This window comes from Phalaenopsis equestris, unplaced genomic scaffold (genome assembly GCF_001263595.1).
Source record: "Phalaenopsis equestris unplaced genomic scaffold, ASM126359v1 Scaffold000665, whole genome shotgun sequence".
Taxonomy (NCBI): Eukaryota; Viridiplantae; Streptophyta; class Magnoliopsida; order Asparagales; family Orchidaceae; genus Phalaenopsis; species Phalaenopsis equestris.
The window spans coordinates 218,783-241,319 of record NW_018165105.1 but is presented as its reverse complement, the minus strand read 5'-3'; the positions used below and the strand labels follow the sequence as shown (position 1 = coordinate 241,319).

The following is a 22,537-nucleotide window of genomic DNA, read 5'->3' as shown; positions in this document are numbered from 1 at the left end:
AAATGGAGATCATTCGAAAAGATTTTGAGGTTATGAAGCTATTGGGCAGTTGAAATATTGGTTTACTTGACAGTCGACACATATTGATTCAGTTGTCTCATGATGTCGATTACACTCGCATCTTTTCTCGAAAAGTTATCAAAATCGACAACTGTTATATGAAAATTCTGAAGTGGACTGTTGGTTTCGACCCAAAAGCGGAGTCCCCTATCATTTCAGCCTGGATTAAATTCCCGGGGTTAAAATTACATTTGTTAAATTTGGAAATTCTCTACTTCTCAGCAACTGCTTACGGTAAGCCTCTCAGGGTTGATGGTCCTACGTTTGTTGTCACCAGACCCTTTGTGGCTTGTGTGTTAGCTGAGAGGGATATCACTCAACCAGCTCCGGATGACGTGCAGATTGGTACCACTCACAACGGGTATTGGCAAAAGGTGGAAATTGAATCACAGCCTCCTTATTGCTCTCATTGTAGTATGTTTGGTCATAGTTCTACTATTTGCTATCGTTTGCATCCTCATCTAAGTCTGAATATCGCTAAAGAACAACCACTTTTTATCCCTGTTGAAAAGATGCAACCCAATCCTCTTCCCAACACCACAATTCCTGAAGAAAAACAACATACTACAGCTACAAATCCAGCTATGTTTATATCACCCACTGTTATTGAAGAAGACTCACATACATGTCAAGAAACATAGGAGGGCTCTTTTGATCCAACAACATATCAGCCGGTACAATATGTAGTTGCTTCTAATGTTCAACAATCCCCACATCTCCAACACACTTTAGAACAAGATCAGGTGAGCCAATACTCGGAAGAGGAATGACTGGTCTATTCCAGGACGAAGAAAAAGAATGGAGGCCGACTCCAGCTCGGGAACATTTTAGATGATACATTAGTTACTACTGGCAATGACAATCATCTCACCAACTTATTAGCTTGCTTCTTTTTCCAGAACCAGAGGCAGAGGCAAAACTAAATTGCGTTGCTCTCTAGCCACCTGATACTATGTATTTCAACATTTTTGAACATTTTCTTTATGTCCGAACCTTCTCTTCATGTCTCTAATGTACTTTTCTGTATTTTCTAATTTTGGAATCTCTTGTGGTTTTGGTGTTGACAGGGTGCCATGTTTGGGCCCTCCAACACATTGTATCTGTATCTTTATTTTTGGTTAATATATTAGCCTTTGTTGGGCTTTCTATATATATATATATATATCTTTGCCCTAATTTCTACAAGAAAAAGGGGTTTATCAAAGATAAATATTAGAAACTTCTCCAAAAGCCTCAAGATTATGGTGGAAATAAAAAAAGGCCAAATTAAATGGTATCCTGTCTCATTGAACTACAAGAAATCAACTCAGAAAAAAATGGTATGCTAAGAAATTTCCATAATTCTTTGAAAAAACCTGTTTTGATCATACTCTCTAGATCAAATTTGTACAAACTTTGTACTTTTAATGCCTCAAATTATTTCTCGATTACCCATAAAATAAATTATGCAGCCATTGATGACCTAACAAACCATGTCAATACTTTTCAATCTTACAAATATCATCGCAATAACATAAAAAAATATAGGTAGCTTATAGCTCCTTAAGCCATTATTGTAGGTCAACGGAATATCTCTTTTTCTTTTCGATACATGCAACAATATGCTACATGTGCCTAGCTTAGCATTGAATATTTTTTCGAATTATAGTTCCACTATTAACCACAACTATATAATGACAATTTTACTAATTCATATACATTTTAATACGTCATTACAAGGAGGAAGATGATTAGTTGAGTAAGAGAAAAAGATGGGCGATATTTGCTTGATGACAATGACCATTTATCTTGCTCATATCTTCTCTATATAAAGACATCATTTGGGATCATCATTATAGACTAGGGCATCCTTTTTTTTATAATCTTACATTAAATATTTCCCTCACTTTTTGTAAATTTTAATTTTGAACTTTTTCCTTGTGAGACTTATGAAATTATTAAACTTCGCAGTGCTCCATCTTTTGGAAGTGAATACATATCTTCTTAATCTTTTTGGTTTATTCACTTGGAGATTTGGGAATCTTCAAAATTTTAGTATTTTTGGTGTTGAATGATTTTCATATTCATTGATGATTTTTTTCTTATGTTGCACAGATACAAACATAGGTATGCAGACACAGCACAACACAGATACTGAACCCATTTATTATTGCAAATAGATGACACGGACACACGTTAGATGCACCATTTCAATAAAAATTATTGAAATATATATATAAATTAAACAAATAAAATATTAAGAATAAAACAGAAGAGAAAATAAAAATTTAGTAACATTATCTTTGAAAAACTGAGAGCCCGTTTTGCATCACTTTTATTTTTTATTTTATTTGATATAATTTTCTTATATTTAATTTTTTTGTTTTTAATAGTGAATCAACTTGCATTTAAAAATAATAAAAACACCTAAAAAGATATTTTGAGTGTTTTTAAAAACAACCTCAATCAAACATGTTTAATTTAACTCAAAACATTAAAAATAAAATAAAACCAAAAATTTAAAAATAAGAACAAAAGTGAACCCAAACTGTTCTCAAGATGTATAGATAATTGTTTATTTTATGAAATACAAAAAGTAAGAATATTAAGAATATATTCAAAAAGTAAGAATATATTTTTTTGTACTGCATAAAGGTTTGAATGCTCTTAATTAACTTTTCATTACAATAACTATAACAAAATTTTATCTCATTGTGAGGTCGGCTACATGAAATATTTTTCTCTATTGTCTTATTGAATGTCATATTTTCCTTAAATTCTAATAAATTAAGTTCATTTTTATGCAAAATGCTCAAGTCTTTTTAGATCGACCTATATATTTCTTAACGTAAGTCAAATTAAAACATCTACTCCCCTAATAAGGTCATCAAATGGTCGACGTTTAATGTGACCAAACCATTTAAGGCGACTCTCTCTAATTTTGTCTGTCACTGAAGCTACTCCAACTTTTTCAAGGATATATTCATTTCGCATAAGCGTGAGCATTCTCATCTCAAAAACACTTAATTTTATGCTTGTCTTTTACAGGTCAACTGATTTAGTAAATTATTTAAATGAAGCTAAATGTCCATTTACAAAAGTCCAAACAAGAGCCCAAGAAATTGTCCAATTAAGGGCTTATTGAAAGCCCATAACAAGTGTTCTGTCAAGAAGGAACATTTGAATTCATATTTTATTTCTTTGTAATTCAATTTCAATTTCTAGGAACTTTGAATTTTCAAACTTAAAGGTTTTTATGACTGGTTAGGAATTTTGAATTTTCAAACTTAAAGGTTTTTATGACTGGTCATAAAAAAATAATAAATTAGGACGGTTGTTGGCGCATTTCTCCATTAATTGCTACCCACCATTCTTTTTTTTTCTCTTTTTACTTTTTTATTATTTTAATTCCTATAAATAGGGTTGATATATAATGAATTTTCATTAGTTGTTTAATGAAATTTTGATTGAGAATTTTCTCTTGCCGGTTGGTGCTTAGGGGCTTCAAGTGTTTTTTTTTTTGGTGAGATTAGGTATTTATCTTTGCTTTCTCTTAAATTATTTATTATCCCTCTATAAAACTTACTCTAAAATTTCTCCACCCCTCATCCACATCCTAAACATCTCTTAATATCAATAACTAATAACCAATCCCTCACAGTCATTCTGAACCTCTCCTTATAGCTCTCGGCCCAAACTAGATCATATTAAAGACTAGTCTTGTTCTCTAATCCTTATTACCATTGTGAATTCATCCAAATTTACCCATCTACTTCAGGTCACAAGCACACATCCTAAGCCAACCATGAATAATAAATTTTTAGTCAAGTATCCTATCTTAAGCCACTTTCCCAACAGAGATATTTTAAATCAATCGAAACTAGCCTAATTTAGACTAGTCTTGATATTTTAGCCTTTATTTTCCTAAATATTTTAACAATCCATTAAAATATTCACATCACATCGTTTGATCTAACGCTAAACATTCATAGTAATTTTTAGTACTCTTTCTCCTCAAAAGGCCACTCATGTCTATCATATTTGCTATCAGAGCGAATGTGGGAAGGAACTGATTTGGTCGGAACTTTTGGACATATATGAAAAAAATTTTTGTGGTTAACAAATCTCTACAAGTTTTTGAGTTACTCCAAAAATTTTAAGGTTAATGAATCTCTTCTAATGATAATTTTTTTTAGTTGCATAGACATCTAGTATATTTCTTGCACAACTATGGTGCAAGCATGAAGTCCACTTAGCAAGCTGCATTATAAATTCTGGCATCCATCCCTTGTGTGAACCTATCCCTAAACTTTGTCTTGAGTGAATATTTTGTTATGAGACTGCTCCACTTCAATAAATACAACATTACCTTGATGCGATAAAAAAAAAATTTTGTTTACTTTTCATGTTAACTTTTTATGGTAAACTTCTTGTTCATAATTTCAAAATTTGAAGAACTTTGCCATCTTATGAAGTTGAGGTACCTGGAAGTTTTTGTAGCGGAAGATTCACTTTATTTTTGCACACACACACACACACACACATGCTACCTGTAATTCCACGCTCGTAGAAGAAGGGGAGTACACTCTGTTTCGTAGTCTGTTTTGACAAGCTGCTGCTTCTGCTTTGTCGAGGCTCTGCTAGGGTTTAACCTCGCGGCGAAATCCTAGCGTCTGCTACCTGTAATTTCACGCTCGTAGAAGAAGGGGAGTACACTCTGTTTCGTAGTCTGTTTTGACAAGCTGCTGCTGTTTCGACTAGCACACACATGTTTCTTCCGTCCTGCGCCTGCTTTTGCTGTTGCGATAACCCGACTCGCGTCCATTTGCTTCTGGTTGCGCTGCATCGGATCAGACCGTCTAGTTCCTTTGGCTTTGCATCTGCGGGCTGAAGAATTGTTGTTATGGCGCTTCCTTCTTCAGTTGATCCTGACAAAGCTTATTTCGCCCACGTGGTGGGTAATCATCTTGTGGAATCTACTATTATCTTCCTCTCAAGTTACAAGGAATGTCGTGATGGTACGAGTGATTGTCTTTTTGTAAGAAGTTAAGTAGAAGAGTGGGAAAACAACACTATTTTTCTCTGATTCAGAAATTTCAACCCTAATTGAGAAATTGAAGTTCGCTCTTATTAAGAAATTTCAGTGGGGGCACCCACTTATGGAAGTTATCAGAAAGAGTGGTGACGATCTTCAAACTTGTTGGCAAGTGGAAAGTGAGACTTTTGGATGAGAGACTTGTGTTGATTCAGTTAACCCCCTAGTTGAAGACTATGCTCAGATTTTCTTTAAAAAATATCTCAACATTGCAGACAAGTCAATGAAGTTACTTAAGTGGTCTTCTGATTTTGACCCAAATCATGAGTCTCCTACTGTTCTGGTATGGATTAGTTTACCTGGTCTCAAGTTGCATTTCTTTAATCACTAGGTTATTTATTCTATTGGAGTCATTCTTGCAGATCCTATGAAGCTAGATATGCCCATGCACACCTATAACCTAACCAGGCCTTCTGTGGCCAGAATACTTGTAAAAAGAGATATTACCTTACCTGATATTACTGAAGTCTGGTTTGACACAACTCATAATAGATATTGACAATCAATTGTCATGAAACATAAACTTTTTTATTGCACCCACTGTAAGATATTTGGGCATACACTTGGTAAATTTCACGGACTTCATCCAAATTTGAAAGCTAAAGCTCAAGCAAACAAACAAGGGTCTAACCCCATTGATATGGACACATCTGCTCAATCTGTGGAGGAAGTTCCGACAAGGCAGGATTTGCCTATGGATACCCCCTTGCCAACACCGCAGTTCCTGATGAAGAAGACCATACTACATGTACAGATCTAAATGTGCTCATTCCACTCACTGTTATTGAAGAAGACCCACTTACATGTCAGGACACACGAGAATGCTTCCGCTCCCCTGGTCCGATTAAAGATCAGCTTGTACAACAAGTAGTTGCTTCTAATGTTCAACAATTTACACATGTACTACACACTTTAGACCAATCTACTGACCATGCGAGCCAATCTTCGGATGAGGAACGACAAGTCTATTCCAGGAGGAAGAAAAAGAATGGAGGCAGACTCGAGCTCAAGAATTTATTGGATGATACATTGGTTACTACTGATAATGACACTCATCTCACCAATTTATTAGCCAGCTTCTTCCCTAGAAATAGAGGCAGAGACAAGACAAAATTGGGTCGCTTTTTAGTTAACTGATAATCCGAATTTTGACACTTTTTGGTTTTTCTTTTCTTTAGGTCTTTCATGTATTTTTTGTATTTTTTCTTTTTTGAATCATTTGCATATGGTGGTTATCATGTGGGCAAGGTGTCATGTTTGGGCCCTCCCACATAATCTATCTGTATCCTACTTTTTAATATATTAGCTATTGGGCTTTCTAATGTGTGTGTGTGTGTGTGTGTGTGTGTGTGTGTGTGTGTGTGTGTGTGTGTGTGTGTGTGTGTGTGTGTGTGTGTGTGTCAATAAGATCCTAGGGGTTTCACTTTCCACGTTACAACTCAACGCAAAGAAAAAGATAACAAAATGTATGGTATACCCAAAAATACATGTATCCCAAAAAGTATACGAAACAAAAAAGTATACCCAAAGTTGACATGTACACAGATGCACCAAAATAATCAGTCGTCGTGGAGAGCAAAAGGAGAAGCAAAGAGCGCCCGACAATGCTTGAAAGAAGATAAAGCGATGGACCCCCGGAGGCATTCAGAAACTTGCAGTCGTCCCAAACAAAATATCCTGCAGAAAACAAACACGAGACAACACGAGACAACACGAGACAATCTGACAAAATGCATATGATCATAACTTGCAATAGAGTCTTGCAGGAAGGCCACCAAAACGAGAGAGCAGATAAAATAGTGCTGAAATAACACCCACGCACCCTTAGCCTGCTCAGAAAGGAGCAGAAGACCAAAATTTCTGTAGCAGGAAGCCCCAGTTGAAACTGAAGCCTCAATATCAAACCAGAACCTGATGTCCAAACCGAAAAGAGATAGGAGGCAAGCAGTGGCATACCACACACAACCGAACAAAAAAGTTAGCAGTCGAAGCAGTGGCAAACCACACCCAACCGGATGTCCAAACTGAAAAGAGATAGCAGCCGAAGCAGTGGCAAACCCCAGCAAACTCCACCCAACCAAACAAAAAAGAGACATAAGAGGACAAGTCTCAAACAAACTATCAAAAGCCAAGGTTTCAAAACACAAAATTCATATAGCCAAAAGCAAAAAACCCCCAGCCGAACCAAATAAAGCATAAAAGACCCAACTAAATTCTGATAAATGGAACTTCAAGCAAATCACTAGTAAGAAGAATATGGAGTTGTTGAAAGGGGGAGATCCCACTTACAACCACATTAGCCATACGGGCTAACCAATTCGCAGGAGAGTTGCATTTTCTATAGATGAAAGACAATTTTATATTCAAGTTGTATCTTTGTATAATATCCCACACTCTATTTATAGTGGGAATTAAATCCCATCGAGACTTGGAAACCTTATTGAACACATCAATAAGGATTTGAGAGTCCGTCTCAAAAATTATGTTAAAAAATTATGTTATATAACTTGAGGTGAGTAACAACCTATAAAGCCAACAGAAAACCCCAACATTCAGCCTCGATGGGAGAGGAGGCCAAAATAGGAGAAGCAAAGAAAAATAAACAATGAACAATAAACAAAAATAAACAATTCCCGGAATGGTTCCGTAGAACCCCACCCGCATAAACTGCGTTGGGAATCCAACTACCATCAAAATTGAATTTGACCCAATCCAAAGTTGGGGGTTGTCATCTAAAGAAGATGGTCATCCTTCCCAATTTAGACTAATCAGCATTTCCAGGTAAGCAAAGGGCACGACAAGCTCGATGCAAATGAGTTATAATGTTAGAAGCGGTAATAGAAGGAGCACACATAGTATTGCCATCCATATTTAGCATCATTTCTCGCCTAGCATCATTTCTCGCCGCCCATATGAACCAAAGAGGCACATGGGGAAACCAAAACAACTTCTTATTCACCTGAGCTGCATCTCTCCAAACTTTAAGAAAATCAACAATCGAGGAGTTAAATGTTAAAGCCTAGAAAATTGAGAAAAATATAAGGTGACAAAATGTTCTAAGTATCAGCAACGAATGGACAAAGAAAGAAAAGATGTATAACCGATTCAGAATGTTTTTTACATAAATAGCATTGAGATGCCAATTCAATCCTTTAAGCTTCAAAATATCATCCAGAGGAAGCAATTGGAGAAAAAACCTCCATAAGAAGAAAGAAATGGATGGAGAAATAAGTCTGTTCCAAATAACTTGCCCCCATCTCTAATCAGTATAGTGATAAAGGTTAGCATAAAGCATTTTGGTGGGAGATAAGGATCCAATAACTTTACACAGAGGACGATCCATGGTGGTAAGGCTTCAGAGGAATTTTAGATATTTTAGTAGCTTGCACACCAAAGACATAGTTTAATTTATTGACATTCCAATTATCATTAAGCCACAAATCAGAGAGAATCAGATCATTCGAAAACTCGTGCTGTAACGGGAGATTAAGATCTCTCTTACCCCACTGGTCATGCCAGACCGAGATTTGGCCCTCACCGATATCCCAAAACATAAATTTTGAAGTTGTCTCTCTAGCCTTCTCTCTAGCCTTAATAATTTCTAGCCTTAATAATTGCTTTCCAAATCCTAGAATCACCCACTTTCCAATGAACTAATGTCAGGTGATGATGAGAACAGTACTTATGATGCATAAAATTGGCCCATAAGGAGTCATTCGAACGAAATTTAAACCACAACTTATACATGTTAATCTCAGAGATTTGATTAAGACTTTTAATCCCCAAACCACCAGCCTTCATAGGCTTACAAATTTTATTAAAAGAAGACCAATGCTTCTTTGATTGCCTTCTAGACAAAAAAAAAAACGATTAAAGATCCTCTCTAATATAAGCTGAGTATTCTTCTTAAGATTAAGAATTTGCAACGCATACATAGGAATGTTGATTAAGATACTTTTAAGCAAAGTGAGGCGGCCACCATTGGACAGAAAAATATTTCTCCAATCCTCAATTTTGGATTTAATTTTCGCAACATCATCATATTGAATTTGCTTCAGTCAACCTCTTAACAAATTAACCCCAAGATATTTGAGAGGAAGAGTAGATGAGTGACACCCAGTGAAGGAGATAGCCCAAGAAGCAACAGATTGATTAACATTCTTGCTGAAGTAAAGATTACATTTATCCTTGATAAAAATTAATCCGGAAGTTTGTTGGAACTCCTCGAGCACCCTCATCAACAACTTAATAGAATTTTTACCGGCATTAGAGAAAAGAATAACATCATCCAAATAAGCAAGGCGACTCACCAAAACGTTGGACTTATGATGAAAGTGTGTGTACACCTTTTTTTGTTGCAAATCATTGACCAAATGAGAAAAATAATCAAAGGCGATAATACAAATCGTCAGAGATGGAGGATCACTTTGCTTAATGCCTCTTTCCGCAGAGAAGAACCCATGAGCATTACCATTGACCATAACACTATAGTGATTATTGTGCAGCCATCTTTGGATAAGAGAAATGAAGTTATAATGAAAGCCACGAGCATGCAGAATATTGATAGTGAAATCTCAACTGATAGTATCAAAGATCTTTTTAATATCAAGCTTAAGAATCATATTACTGCCCTCGACATCTCTTATCAAGGTCCTCAATAAACTCTTGTGCTAGTAGAATATTATCAGTGATCTCACGACCTTTAACAAAAGCCGACTGTTGAGGCGAAATGTTTTTAGGGAGGAGAGGTTGAAGTCTGGAAAGCATCAATTTACTCAAAACTTTAGAAATGACAGAAGTGAGGGAGATGGGGCGAAATTTATCCCAGCTAGATTTATCAGGACCTTTTGGGATAAGGACAATCATAACAAAAGTAAAGTATTTTCCAGGATTTCCTAAAAAAAAACTCTGAATAGCAAAAATAATCTCCTTTTTAGTAATGTCCCAACAAGAGATATAGAAGGAGGCAGTAAAACCATCAGACCCGGGAGCTTTATTGGCATTAATCTCTTTGAAAGCATTAAAGATTTCCTGCTCAGTAGGAACATCATGAAGAAGAAAAGAGGAGACATAATCTCGTTCACTATCACAAGAGAAGCATTAACTGGAAGGACGCGAGATTTGGTCGTAAAGAGGTCCATGAACCACAATAATCAACCTCGTTTTTTCCTATGTCATCATCTTGAGTAAGAAGATTTCCAGTAGATCTTATTTTAAGAATAGTGTTGATATTTTTCCTATGCTTAATAGATGCATGAAAATACTTAGTGTTGCGGTCAGCATTGGAAAGATTGTCTGCTGAAGTAAACCTTCTTCTAAAGAGATAGCCTCCAAAAGATTAGAGTGAGCCGAGGCTAACTCATCAATAAGTTGTTTGGAGCAAATAACCTATTCCTCGAGATGATCAACAATCTTTTGCGCCTCCAAAACCTTCTTGTGGACATTACCAAACACATTTAAATTCCATTTACGTAATTGCGCAGCAATCTTTTTATGAAGTTGCCACAAAATGTACCAAGGATTACCTGTACACTCGACTTTCCATTCTTGCTTAATGAGATCCAAAAAAGCTTCATGAGTAATTCAAATATTAAGAAACTTAAAAACGATAAGAAGATGGCTTAGTGGTGAAAGCGAGCGAAAGGAGAATGGGATTATGATCAGAGGTAGCATGATTTAAATGAAGAACTTTAGAAACGTGAAAATAATTGAGGGAGTGATGATTACCTAAGAAACGATTCAGCCGTTGGGCAAGGGTTCCCCTTCTCCAGGTAAAGGAGTACCCGTAAAACCCAAATCAAAAAGACCAGCTTCATTAATGTTATCACAGAATTGATTAATCAAATTGGTATTGCATGTCCTACCCCCTTTTCTTTCAGCAGGTGTCATAATCATATCAAAATCCCCCCCACCCCCCCCCCCCCCCCCAACAAACCATTTATCTTGAATAGTTGCTCTCATAATAGCAAGTCTTTGCCTAAGATAGTGCTTATCCTGAAGTAGTGAGCGAGCATATACAAACGTAGCCTAGGCAGAGTAGATATCCTACTTAAAGTGAAATAACAAAAATTGCTCTTCATTCTCAAAAATAGTAAGATCAATGTCATGCTTCCAAAATATCCAAATTTTATTATTTCTATTGAAAAAAAACATTGTACTGCTTAAATTTCCTGCAAATCCGATCTTTGTTAGTAGAAACAAGCGGCTCAAGTATAACAAAGATGGAAACCTTGGCAAAGATGGAAACTTTGTGGACCCTACATAAATGCTTTTGCCTATTAAGGGAGGAAGGGTCTGCCACTCCCCTAATATTCCAGCACATAATGTTAAACATTGCTTCTCACGCAACCTCTCCTAGTGAACCTAGAAGAGGTGCTGACTTGTTCCCCATCCGAATGAGATCTTCCATCAAGTATAATGTTATCCTTATCTAGATGTTTAAGTTTATTGTTATGTTTACCTTTCTTTCTACTAGCTCTTTGAACCATCTATTCCTCTTCAATAACATTTGTAGCTGCAGAAAAATCCTCCACAGGAAAAACATTTTCATTGAGAGGATGAGTGGATCCATTATCTAAAGGAAGCTTAGATGTAGAACAATGTGGATCTCTTTCTGCAATAATGGTCTCACCCACGTTCTCCAAAACAGGAGAAAAGGAATGATCAACGTCATCAACAGCATTAATAGGTAGTGTATTGGTATTTCGCTCCACCTCAAAATCAGCATGAGGTGTATTATGAACTGATTCATTACCTACAGTAATAACAGGAGGATCATTAGCATTTGGTTGAGAATTTAAAGTAAACTTATCACTATCATTAGGAATGGCATTTGGAGGAATATCCGGGGCATGCAACGGACGATTAAAATCCTTTTTCAAATGAAGATATAATCGATGATAGTGCAAGGGGATGTGCCCAAACATGCGACAGTGAGAACAGTAGGGAGAATGCCTTTCGAGTTCAACTTTCTGCCAATACCCATGATGCGCCGAGCCAATCCAGATTTCATCACAAAAAGACAGCGTAATATCATGTTCTAGTAAAATACGGGCCTGGGAAGGGTGAGATAAATTTAACGTGTGGCTATCCATTTTTAATGGTTTGCCATATGTAGATGCTAATGAGAACAAAACTTCATGATTGAAGAAATGAAACTTCAAACCAGGAAAACGTATCCACACTGGAATAGTGGGCGGTTCCGATTTAGGGTCGAAATCAACCGTCCATTTAAAAATTTTCATGTGCACATCCACAATTCTAAGAAAACTTTGAGCAAAAAGACGTGTATAATCTTCATCATTAGAGAGCTGGATCAAAATGTGCCTCCCATCGAGGAGGCCTATTTGTCAAAAACCAGTGAGTTTCAATGCTTCAAAATCTCTCCTAATAATTTCAAGTATAGGGTGACCAAAAGAAAATTTCCCCACCAACACATGCCTACAAGAAGAAGCAAGAACATTAGTTTCCTCCTCCGAGACAAACCAAACAAATTTCCCATTCTTCTTACTAGTCTTTTTAATGAAATTATAGTTACCATCTAACACCAAAGCATCATGAAAAGCATTTGGGAAAAGCCCCGAACAACCAATCGAGGAGGAACCCAAACCCGTTAAAGCTTCCGCGAAATTTAGCCATAAAAATACCAAAGCAGGGACCGATCAACCATGAAATAGCAAGAAATCAAGAGTAGAAGGAAGGATCTCACAAGAAAATGGAGAAAGGACCGCAAAAGGCTAAGAAAATGCCTTGGATGTCGAAATCGCCCCAAACCCTAGCAGGAACCATCGTGGGTGTATTTTCTGTGTGTGTGTGTGTGTGTGTATATATAATATAAAAACATGATACCAAAAACAATTTTCCAACATCAAATTGAATATTTAACTCGAATGATTGATTCTTTAGATCTTAAGGTTCATGAAAGTGATTCTAAAAATAGAAAATTATTTGAGGAGGTTCATGAAAGTGATTCTAAAAATAGAAAATTATTTTGTCTTCTGAGGTCGTCTGAGCAAGTTTGTTGACAATCAAATCAATTTAGGTTTGAATTTGGTTTTCTTCAAATTTTAGTTTGTGATTGATCATTTTGAAAGTTGATATTAGTTTTGATAACGTTGAAGTGTATGCAAGTGTAGGTGATGTGAATGTGTAATCGCGGTGTATGTGTTTCAAGGATGTGTTTCAAGGATCGAAACCCTAATTCTTAAAGGAACTCAACCTGAGTTTCGATATGTTGGTTCTACTCAACCCAACTGAATGTTGAAGATTTGAAACCGCACATATGAAACCCCAAGGAGTCAAAAAGTGGCTTGAATAATCTAATTGATGTGGGTCCCAACACTAGTCCTCTAGGAGAGTCAACAGAGAAGTCATATGGTTAGATCCTAGGCTCTAGGGAAGACTAAACTTCCCCAAAAATGAGGTAAACAGTCTGTCCATAATATGGGAACCCTTGTTATTTGACACTGCACCGGGGCCTCGATGTAGCTACCCTTCCACACTTTTCACTGTATTTAGGTTATACACCGCGTTGTTTCCAGGGGATGCCCTACATTTACATAATAATTTAATTGATTTATGTCATGTTTTTTCGACAAAAAAATTACTTAGATTGTTGACTACCTAACACAACACTTCACTTCACTTTTTGCTGCTTCCTCTCTCTTTCTTTCTTTATTTACTCTTCCATATCATTGATGCAATGGGTTTATTAATACTGCCTCATGGATCAAAGGGTTGTTCTGATTGTATTTAATTCTATAGCTATTTTTAGCTAAGGGTTCTCATTTATCTAAGGTTTTCTGATTGTAATTAATTTTATAGCTATTTTCTGCTTATAAATTGTGTATATTAGCACTACAAGTTCTTTCAAACTTGTATAAATTACGTGTAAATGATGAAATGAAAAATTAAAACTAATTCTTTGTAATTCGTGTCATGGAATTCGAACCATAGGCTTTTTTCTTTGCATTTTTATAGGCTACAGTTTTCATTGCTCTGTTGCCTAGAACTGGGAAGCCTTCATTGCTTCATTGTTTTTCCTTCACTTAATTTTATCATTGTGGTCTGCATCAATATAGCCTTATCTCTCTCTCTCTCTCTCTCTCTCTCTCTCTCTCTCACACACACACACACACACACACACACACAGACACACGCACAATCAATTACTGTCACAAATGTTCTTCTTATGGATTACAATATTACCCATATTCTCTTGGTCCTAGGCTTATTTGAAAGTGAGACCCATTACTGAATATCAACTGGAGAATTACATAGTATCCTTTCACCAGATTGTTTGAATAGAAATAAAAATCTTAAATAGTCATAAAGTGTACACCCTTCTTGAAGGAAAACTGAAAATTGGGCCATTTTTGGCGTTAGACCTCAACAAAGTGATCCCATCTTATTACTTGGTGATGTCCTAGTTATGAAATTCAATGTTTTCCTAATTAAGGCATACTCTTTTATTTTGCTTTTTGTATCATTATCAATGCATCAGTATGGAATGTAGCAAAGATGCATTCTTCCTTGAAAGGTTTGTTGGCAAAAACTGAATTTATGGTTTTCTTGCTGGATTAAATATGGAGTTTGATGTTGTAAGAGTGCAAATTCTTGAAAAAGAGGAATTTTGTTGTCTGCATGAAGTTGTTATCATTCAGATAGAATAAGAAGGGATAAGAGTTATGATTATTAATAAAATAATGAGGTTAGGACTTGGTGACAGGCTGCCAATATAAAATATTTTTACTTGAAACTGTCTTCTATTGAGAAGCACAAGCAGCCACATCTAATGAAGATGGTTAATAAAGATTTCCAATGATGCATAAATTGCAAGAAAGCTCAATATATAAAATAAAAATGCTAGAAATTCGATAGCAAGCTACCGGGCAAAGGCTTAATAATACAAGAACATGCTCTGTGGTTTATCTTTTATCAATAATTGCATCTATGTGTCATGAATCTCTCTTCTAAAAATAAAAAAATGTTGTTTCATCATCCTCACATTTTTTAACATGATAGAAGTCAATTTGGTATTGAAATTTAAAAGTTAGATACAACAATGCTAGAGGCTATTGAACTATTTTGACTTTATAAATCATTATCTTGTCATACTTTCAAGAAAAAGTGATATTATATGGGTCTTTTTGCGTGCATGGAGCCCAACAACTTTGGCTGGCTTAAAAATACCACCACCTACTTGCCACCACAATAGCTCTTTTTTCTTGAAAGAATATTCCAAAATAATATTGGGGGAAGCTATATTAGCAGTCACTCACATCATGAATCTATCACCTTTTATGATATTTTTATTCAAAAGTCCTAATTAAATTTTGTATTCACATTAACACCTAAAATAGTCTTATTCCCCTGTTATTTGGAAGTGTTTCCTTTGTATGTACATCCTCGAAAGAAATTTTTATTTAAGAGCAATTAAATGGGTTATTTTATTTTCTCCTGCTAAAAGGGGTGCAATTGCTATCATTTCCTCTCAAGAAAGATATATTTGCTTTCAAGTGTCACCTTTAGTTAAGAGAATTTCTATTTTGCTGCAACATACCCCAATAAAAGAACTCTTTTTGTTAGATTGAACACTGAATCTCTTTAGCCTCCACAACTCTATTCTGGAACCAATAACTTCTGCATAAAATAAATTTATACTAGAAGCACCTTCTACTCAACTACCACTGGTTTACTTAAGGAGAAAGGCATCTCTATTTATGCCATTATAATCAACAAAATAAATTTGTATCATTGAATTCATCAAAGGAATTAATAAGCCTACAAATAAAGGTATAAGAATCAACCAAATCACTTCCTATCATTGAATTCATTGAAGGAATTACTAAGCCTGCAAATAAAGGTATAAGAGTTTCTTCGTGTCATACAACTTTTTTTTTAATAATTATTAATTGAAACATTACATAGAATTATGAATTAGGATAATACTATAGGAATGAAATGCAAGTCATTCAAAAGAATAAAATATGGATATTGATAACACTACCAGAAGGTAAGTAAACCATAAAATGTAAATGGGTTTTAATATAAAATATAAATTTGATTGCTTGCTAGAAAGATATAAAACTAAACGACCGAAATGCTATACTTAAAATTATAAGATTTATTATCTTTAAAAATTTGCTCTATTTATTAAAATGAATACCTCGTTTATCATTGACATTAAACAAGGACTAGAGGATATTGCTTGATATGAATTGTGTCCTTGTTTAGTGATCTTGAGTAGAAAGTGTATATGGTGGGCCCCCCATGTTTTAGTTGAAATTCAAAATTAAACTTGTGTGAACCTAGAGATGGCATTGTTTGAGTTGATATAATCTCCAAGAGCATGGTTAAGAAGGTTTGCAAGATATGCTCAGCATGGGTTGTAAGCAAAGTTAAAGAGATTATATATTATTTGTAAAATAATGCTTTTGTACTTTATCATGATACGTGGTGATTAAATAGACTTTAAAAGAAATGGCTACTCCAAGATGTTGAATTTAAAGAATTTAGTATGCTAAAGTACTTCATTGGCAATGAAGTAGCACACTATCGCAACATGGAATCATCACATCTCAACAAAAATATATTAAAAACATGTTAAAAGAAATAGGTGACTTGGGATTGTTGAAAGTCCTATGGAATTTATTTATAAACTCTGGGTTACTCCTGAAGACACAATAGTAGAATAAATCTCCTATAAAAAACTTATGGGAAAGTTTATGTACTTTTCTCATGCAAGTCTTAACATTACCTATGTTGGTATGGTGAGTTAAGTTATGCACAATCTTAATGAACAACTCTTAGGACGGTGCATTGACTGTTAAAGATATCTTAAGGAAACCCCCAAGCAAAGGATTTCTATTCAAAAAAGGGTAGGAGCTGACATTTTGAAGCCCGTATAGATACTGGTTATATAGGAAGTATGATTGAGAGGAGATCAAACTCAAGGTATTGTAAATTCCTGGGAGGTAATCTAGTGACTTGGAGAAGAAAAAATTAAATGTGAAAGTAAGATTCATCATTGAAGCTGATTTCAAATTTATGCCAATGGGAATCTCTGAATTGCTGTGGCTTAAAATTATTCTTGAAGCTCTAAAAGCTGAAAGAAAAGAGATCTTATGATCCTTTTTTGTGTGCTAATAAGCCATCCATCTATATTGCATATAATCCAGTGTGATATGGTCACACTAAGCATATTAAAATGGACAGATACTATAAACAGAAAGATGGGCAATATTTTTCCGAGCACTCCATTTGTATCTATAGGCGAACAACTTACAAACATTGTCAGCAAAAGCTTATCTGGTAGATTTTTTAAAGTTAACTTACAGGCTGTAATGGATAACAATTATTCATTTGATTAAGGCAGAGCATGAAACATCTGTCTTTTGTATGACAGAACTTGAATCTCGCCTCCTATGCAGGTTCCACTGGCCTGCCTTCTCTTGCTGACAGTCCTCTCCCTTTTTCCCTAAAAAAAATTTTTTTTTTTGCCACTAAATTCTATATTTGCCAACTACAGTTTTTTATGATTTGTATAAATTAAGCATAAAGGATGAAAGGAAAACTTAAACTGGTTCTTTGCAATTATTGTCCTTGGTACAGCAATTTATTAATTTTAGTTCTCTATGTGTTGTTTTTTATTTGGATGGACTCACATTATCTTGATCTATCTGTTTTGTGATTTTGTTATAGAATTCCTTAGAAATTCATAGCTTCACCGGATGAACCTCTTTTTTAGGTGGGCTGCTGCTTCCGGTGAGGTTTCCCTCAATGCCATGCTCCTTCCAGCTGCTTTATATTTTTGGCAGATACCTCATTTTATGGCCCTTGCCTATTTGTGTCGCAGTGACTATGTTGCTGGAGGGTATGCTTTCTCACGTCTCAGCAGAGTCTAATGAGCATGCTTGCGGTTTTTGTATCTTTTTTTTTAATTTTATGGTTTGCCTCTTACAAGTGCGTGTGATTGTTGACTCAGGTTCCAGATGTTTTCTTTTTCTGATGTTTCTGGTTGGAGAACTGCATGCGTTTCTTTACGGAACTGCCTCTATCTGCTTCCGTTGGGATTTCTAGCTTATGATTGTGAGTTCTAGCTTCTTATAGGTTATTTCTGTTGTCACATTGTATACTTTTATTTGAAATACTTGTAGCCAATAACACCATGTTTCTTATGTTATAACTGAATCATGATTCACATTAATAATTCAAAAGAGGAAAAAAAAACTTTTCAATTTTTGCAATTGAAGATCAAAAGGAATGCTTAGGTGCAAAATTTTGAATGTTTTTTGTGTCCGTTGGGGTAAGATGGTGCACGGTGCTGTATTTTCTGCCTAGCTAAACTAGGAATGACGTAGTTCTTTTCTTTTCTGTTTTTTTTTTTCTTTGATGGATTAGAGCAATATTTATCAAGGTTGGCATTTGCTTGTGATTCAAGATATATCCAAAATCAACTGCTCTAAATTATAACTGGATTGTCTTCCTAATTTTGACCTTCATTATTCTTATTCTTTCATATGCCTCATCAGTTCCTTTTGTCGCCAGACATAGCTTGGGTCATTGAGCTTGCATGGTATTCTGTAACAGCTAGCCAATGTGCTTGGAATTACTCGAGTATTTTGATCCTCATGTGGGACCCTGCAAAATACAGCATCATGGTTGGTTTCAGGATCCCATCAGAACTCTCTATTTTAGTGAATTCCTTGCAGTTATTCTGGCAAGATGGCTTCTTTAGGTTGACTAGATTCAACTATGCATTCACCTTTGTATCTCATCAAACTCAGCAAAGTATATTTTGGTGCTTCTAAAACTTTAGTCATAGAGATACTTAAATTGTAACCACCTATCCCAATATGCATGGGGGATGAAATTGAAAAACTGTTCACTAGTTTAAGGGCACCCTAATCATCCGTACTAGTTTAGATACGATTGACCGAATATGTCCTATTTAACTAGAGAATATTTGATCGATTAAAAAAGCTACTTGATAATGGTATTATTGCATGCATCTTATTTTCCATCTCTTTCAAGTGGCATCCGCATATCAATAGGAGAGCTGGTAAGCTTTGGCAAGAAAACGAACAAAAAATCTCATTAGCTAGTAACTTTCCTAAATTCTGTGCGCGCAATTCCATGTGTGTTATCTTTGGAGCACATGGTATTTGTAACAACCTGCGCATCTGCTAATTGTGTGCTCCTAATGGGATGCGTCATTTTGAGTGGGTTTTATGCTGAGGTACTTGCGAGTCTTATTTAAGCTTTTTTGCCGATTTGATCCACCAACATCCTCCCTTCACTAGCAATCGAGTCATTTTTTGGTTGGACGGTGTTGTTTTCGCATGAAGATAAGCGTGAGAAAGGGTGTCTGGAGGGAGTATTATTTAAATTGAAGCCAGAATGTAATCTTATATTTTCTTATTCTAAAGTAAAGTAAAAAATGTTACTTACACATTGTCATTTTTCATCAATAGCGTGGAATTATTTTTTGAAATTATTGCAATTTTGCCCCTATTACTATTATTAATATTATTTGAAATTGACCTTCTAAATATAGCATCCTGAATATGCATGTGCATCATATAGCGCAATTTCTTCATGCTGGGAATTGTTTTTTGCAGGGGGTATCACTTCGAAATGGTTCGCTGTAGAGTCATCTTTCATGACATTGTTAATAGGCACAGCAGCTTTGCTATTTCTTCGTGAGAGGACAACTAATACTGCAAGGAGGATGTTCTATGCCAGCCTTCTTTATCTCCCTTTATTTATGTCTGGTCTGCTTGTACACAGAGTGCCCAAGACTGAAGTGGAATCAGTGCTTGTTGGATCAAGTCCTGCCGAGGAGCTTTCGATCAATGAAAACGAAGAGTTCGAGAATGAGAATAGGAATATCCGACCGGCTTATCTTCAAACGGCTCGTCCGCCAGTAGCATATGCATCCGCTGCTCCTTTCCCTTTCCTGCCAGCACCTACATACGCCTATTACAGCTTATGATCTGCTTGAATTTTATGCTTTAACAGCCAGTTTCATCATGAGGTTTTGTCAATTAGTTTTCCTGCTCCGAAAAAAACCTGGGAGTGGCCCAATAATTTATCGATTAAGCTATACGAGTCCAAAACATTAATATGTTTTATTTATTTATTTATTTATTTGAATATTCTGTAGGTTTGTGTGCATTGTCATATAAATTTCTTGTAGATGTTCTTATTCTCATAAACATGGAAATTCGCAGGCTTCCTGTACTCTCGTCTGGAATGTCAAAATTTTTTGGCTCCTTGAGAGAGTTCATGTGAGAAATCTTCATTATAAAATTCTGCAATGGATTTTAGCTTACAGAATAATCTTCTTTTTAAGGGTAAGTTTGGGATTTTAGCTTGCAGAAACAATTGTTCAAGAAACTGTGGTGGCTATTAGTATGTTTTTTTTTTATTATTATTTTGAGTTTTTGCTTCTATAATGCTCATATGTTCATGTATAGCGTACATACGAGATTATTTAGGTCATTTTAAAATCATTAATAAAAAATTTAGCTCCTATTTTTTCGGCATTATATTTTATGTTTAATATCATTCTTAGTATCATGTGATATCATTAGAATTGTTGAATCCAATACATCAACACAAAACATCACACTCCATTGTATATATTTCATTAATATTATTTTCCTTTTTAAGTTATACACACATCAACAAAGAAAATTTTTTTGAGTAATTAAACATATTATTTTTTTATTCAAATATGATACATAATTGACTCCAACTAATAATATAATTAAATCATTATATGCCCTTAAAGTTAAAACACTAGTACATTTAATTTTACATGCAATTTCATTTTTCATGAGCAATCAAGATTTAGCTCATTCACAAAAAATATATCTAAATTAGAACACGTTTGAATGAATGTGCTAACTCCAAATTGTTCCAAATATCATCACTGCCCTTGGTAATGCTAGTAGGATGTAACTAGCTCGCAATAATATTTGATGATGAAGCATTCTGAACTTTGCCTCGATCAAGCAGAATATTAGAAATAAGTCTCAACAAATAATTACCAACCAGATTTAGTAACTTTTAACGGTTCCAACCTTCTTCATCCCGAACATCTACCTTCGTTTCATAGTTTAGGTTTTCATCAAAAACATTATATAGAGGACCCAAAAGCATCCAATCATACAACCAAAAGCTAATATCACATTTGCCAAGGTCCCAAATGATGAATTGTTACGCTTTCTCTTGAACCTTCAAATTTTCCTTCCAAATGCTCGAATCACCAATCTTTAGTTGACAAGTAATAGGGTGTTTGTTGTTGAAGTTTTTTCTCTTCATAAATTGAGAATAATTTTGCTCCCTAAGTTTCAATCATAACTTGCATAAATTTTTCTCCATAAATTGGTCAAAACTTTTGAAACTCATACCATGAGCATCCTTAGGCTTGCGAAGTTTCTTCAAAGAAGTCCAGTGCACACCTCTCCCATGCCCGGACCACAAAAACTTGTTGAAGATTCTTTCAATCTTACTTTGCATACTACTCATCATCTTTGCAACTTAAAGTTTATATAACAGAATCAAAGAAAGCACATTTTGAAGAAGTGTTAATCTACCTCCAAATAAAAGCATAGAATTTTCTCAACTTTGCAGTCTTTTAGAGATTTTGTGAATCATGTCCTTGAAAATCATTGCGTGATTTATACTTTAAAAAGTTGAATGCCAAGATATTTTATAGGAAAAATCTATATCTTAAACCCCAAGAATTCTTCAAGTCATTGTCTATAATTTAAAGACACTCCTATACTGATAATAATATCACATTTCGTCTTATTAAAACTCATACTTGAAACCTTCTTGAAATGTTACAAAATTAAAGAAATATGCATGACATTCATTCTACTAGAATTACAAAAGACAATAAGATCATCTTCATATGCCAAATGAGAGATAAGTTCACCACCCTTAGCCTTGTAAGCAGAAATGGATGACTAACAATGTGGTTATTAAGAAGACGAGAAAGGTTGGCCAAAGTGATCACAAAAAGAATATGAGACAAAGGGTCCCCTTATTTCAAACTCCCATTCGCCTTAAAATGACCATGTCTTTGATCATTAATAATCATAGAATAAAAGTTATGTGCTAGCAACATATGTATATGCTTACAAAACGCATTGGAGAAACCTTAGCTTTCAGCAGTACCATGATAAATTTCCAACTAATTGTGTCATAAGCTTTCTTGATATAAAATTTGAGATTTACATTACCTCCTCTTACTTTAGCTTCAAGGTTGCGGATTAGTTCTTGTGCAACCAGTGATGCTCCTAACCAAAAAAGCAAACTGTTGCAAACAAATCAACTTCGGTAGCAAAGATTGAAGTCGCTAACCAACAATCTTGCTGAGAACTTTTGAAA

At 35.1% G+C, this 22,537-nt stretch overlaps 1 protein-coding gene and 1 long non-coding RNA gene across 2 annotated transcripts in view; both read left to right on the top strand.

Moving 5' to 3' along the window:
• LOC110030138 (protoheme IX farnesyltransferase, mitochondrial-like) overlaps positions 1-20,354 on the top strand; it is a 53,733-nt gene extending 33,379 nt beyond the window's left edge. Inside the window, exons 5-7 of the mRNA XM_020732720.1 lie at positions 17,883-18,008; positions 18,120-18,223; positions 19,756-20,354. Of these exons, the coding sequence (XP_020588379.1) occupies positions 17,883-18,008; positions 18,120-18,223; positions 19,756-20,129 (604 nt within the window). The 3' untranslated portion in view covers positions 20,130-20,354. The remainder of the gene's footprint in view (positions 1-17,882; positions 18,009-18,119; positions 18,224-19,755) is intronic.
• Positions 20,355-20,473: 119 nt separating this feature from the next.
• Positions 20,474-22,537, top strand: part of LOC110030139 — a 7,449-nt gene continuing 5,385 nt past the window's right edge. The window contains exon 1 of the long non-coding RNA XR_002294627.1: positions 20,474-20,490. This is a non-coding gene — a long non-coding RNA (uncharacterized LOC110030139). The remainder of the gene's footprint in view (positions 20,491-22,537) is intronic.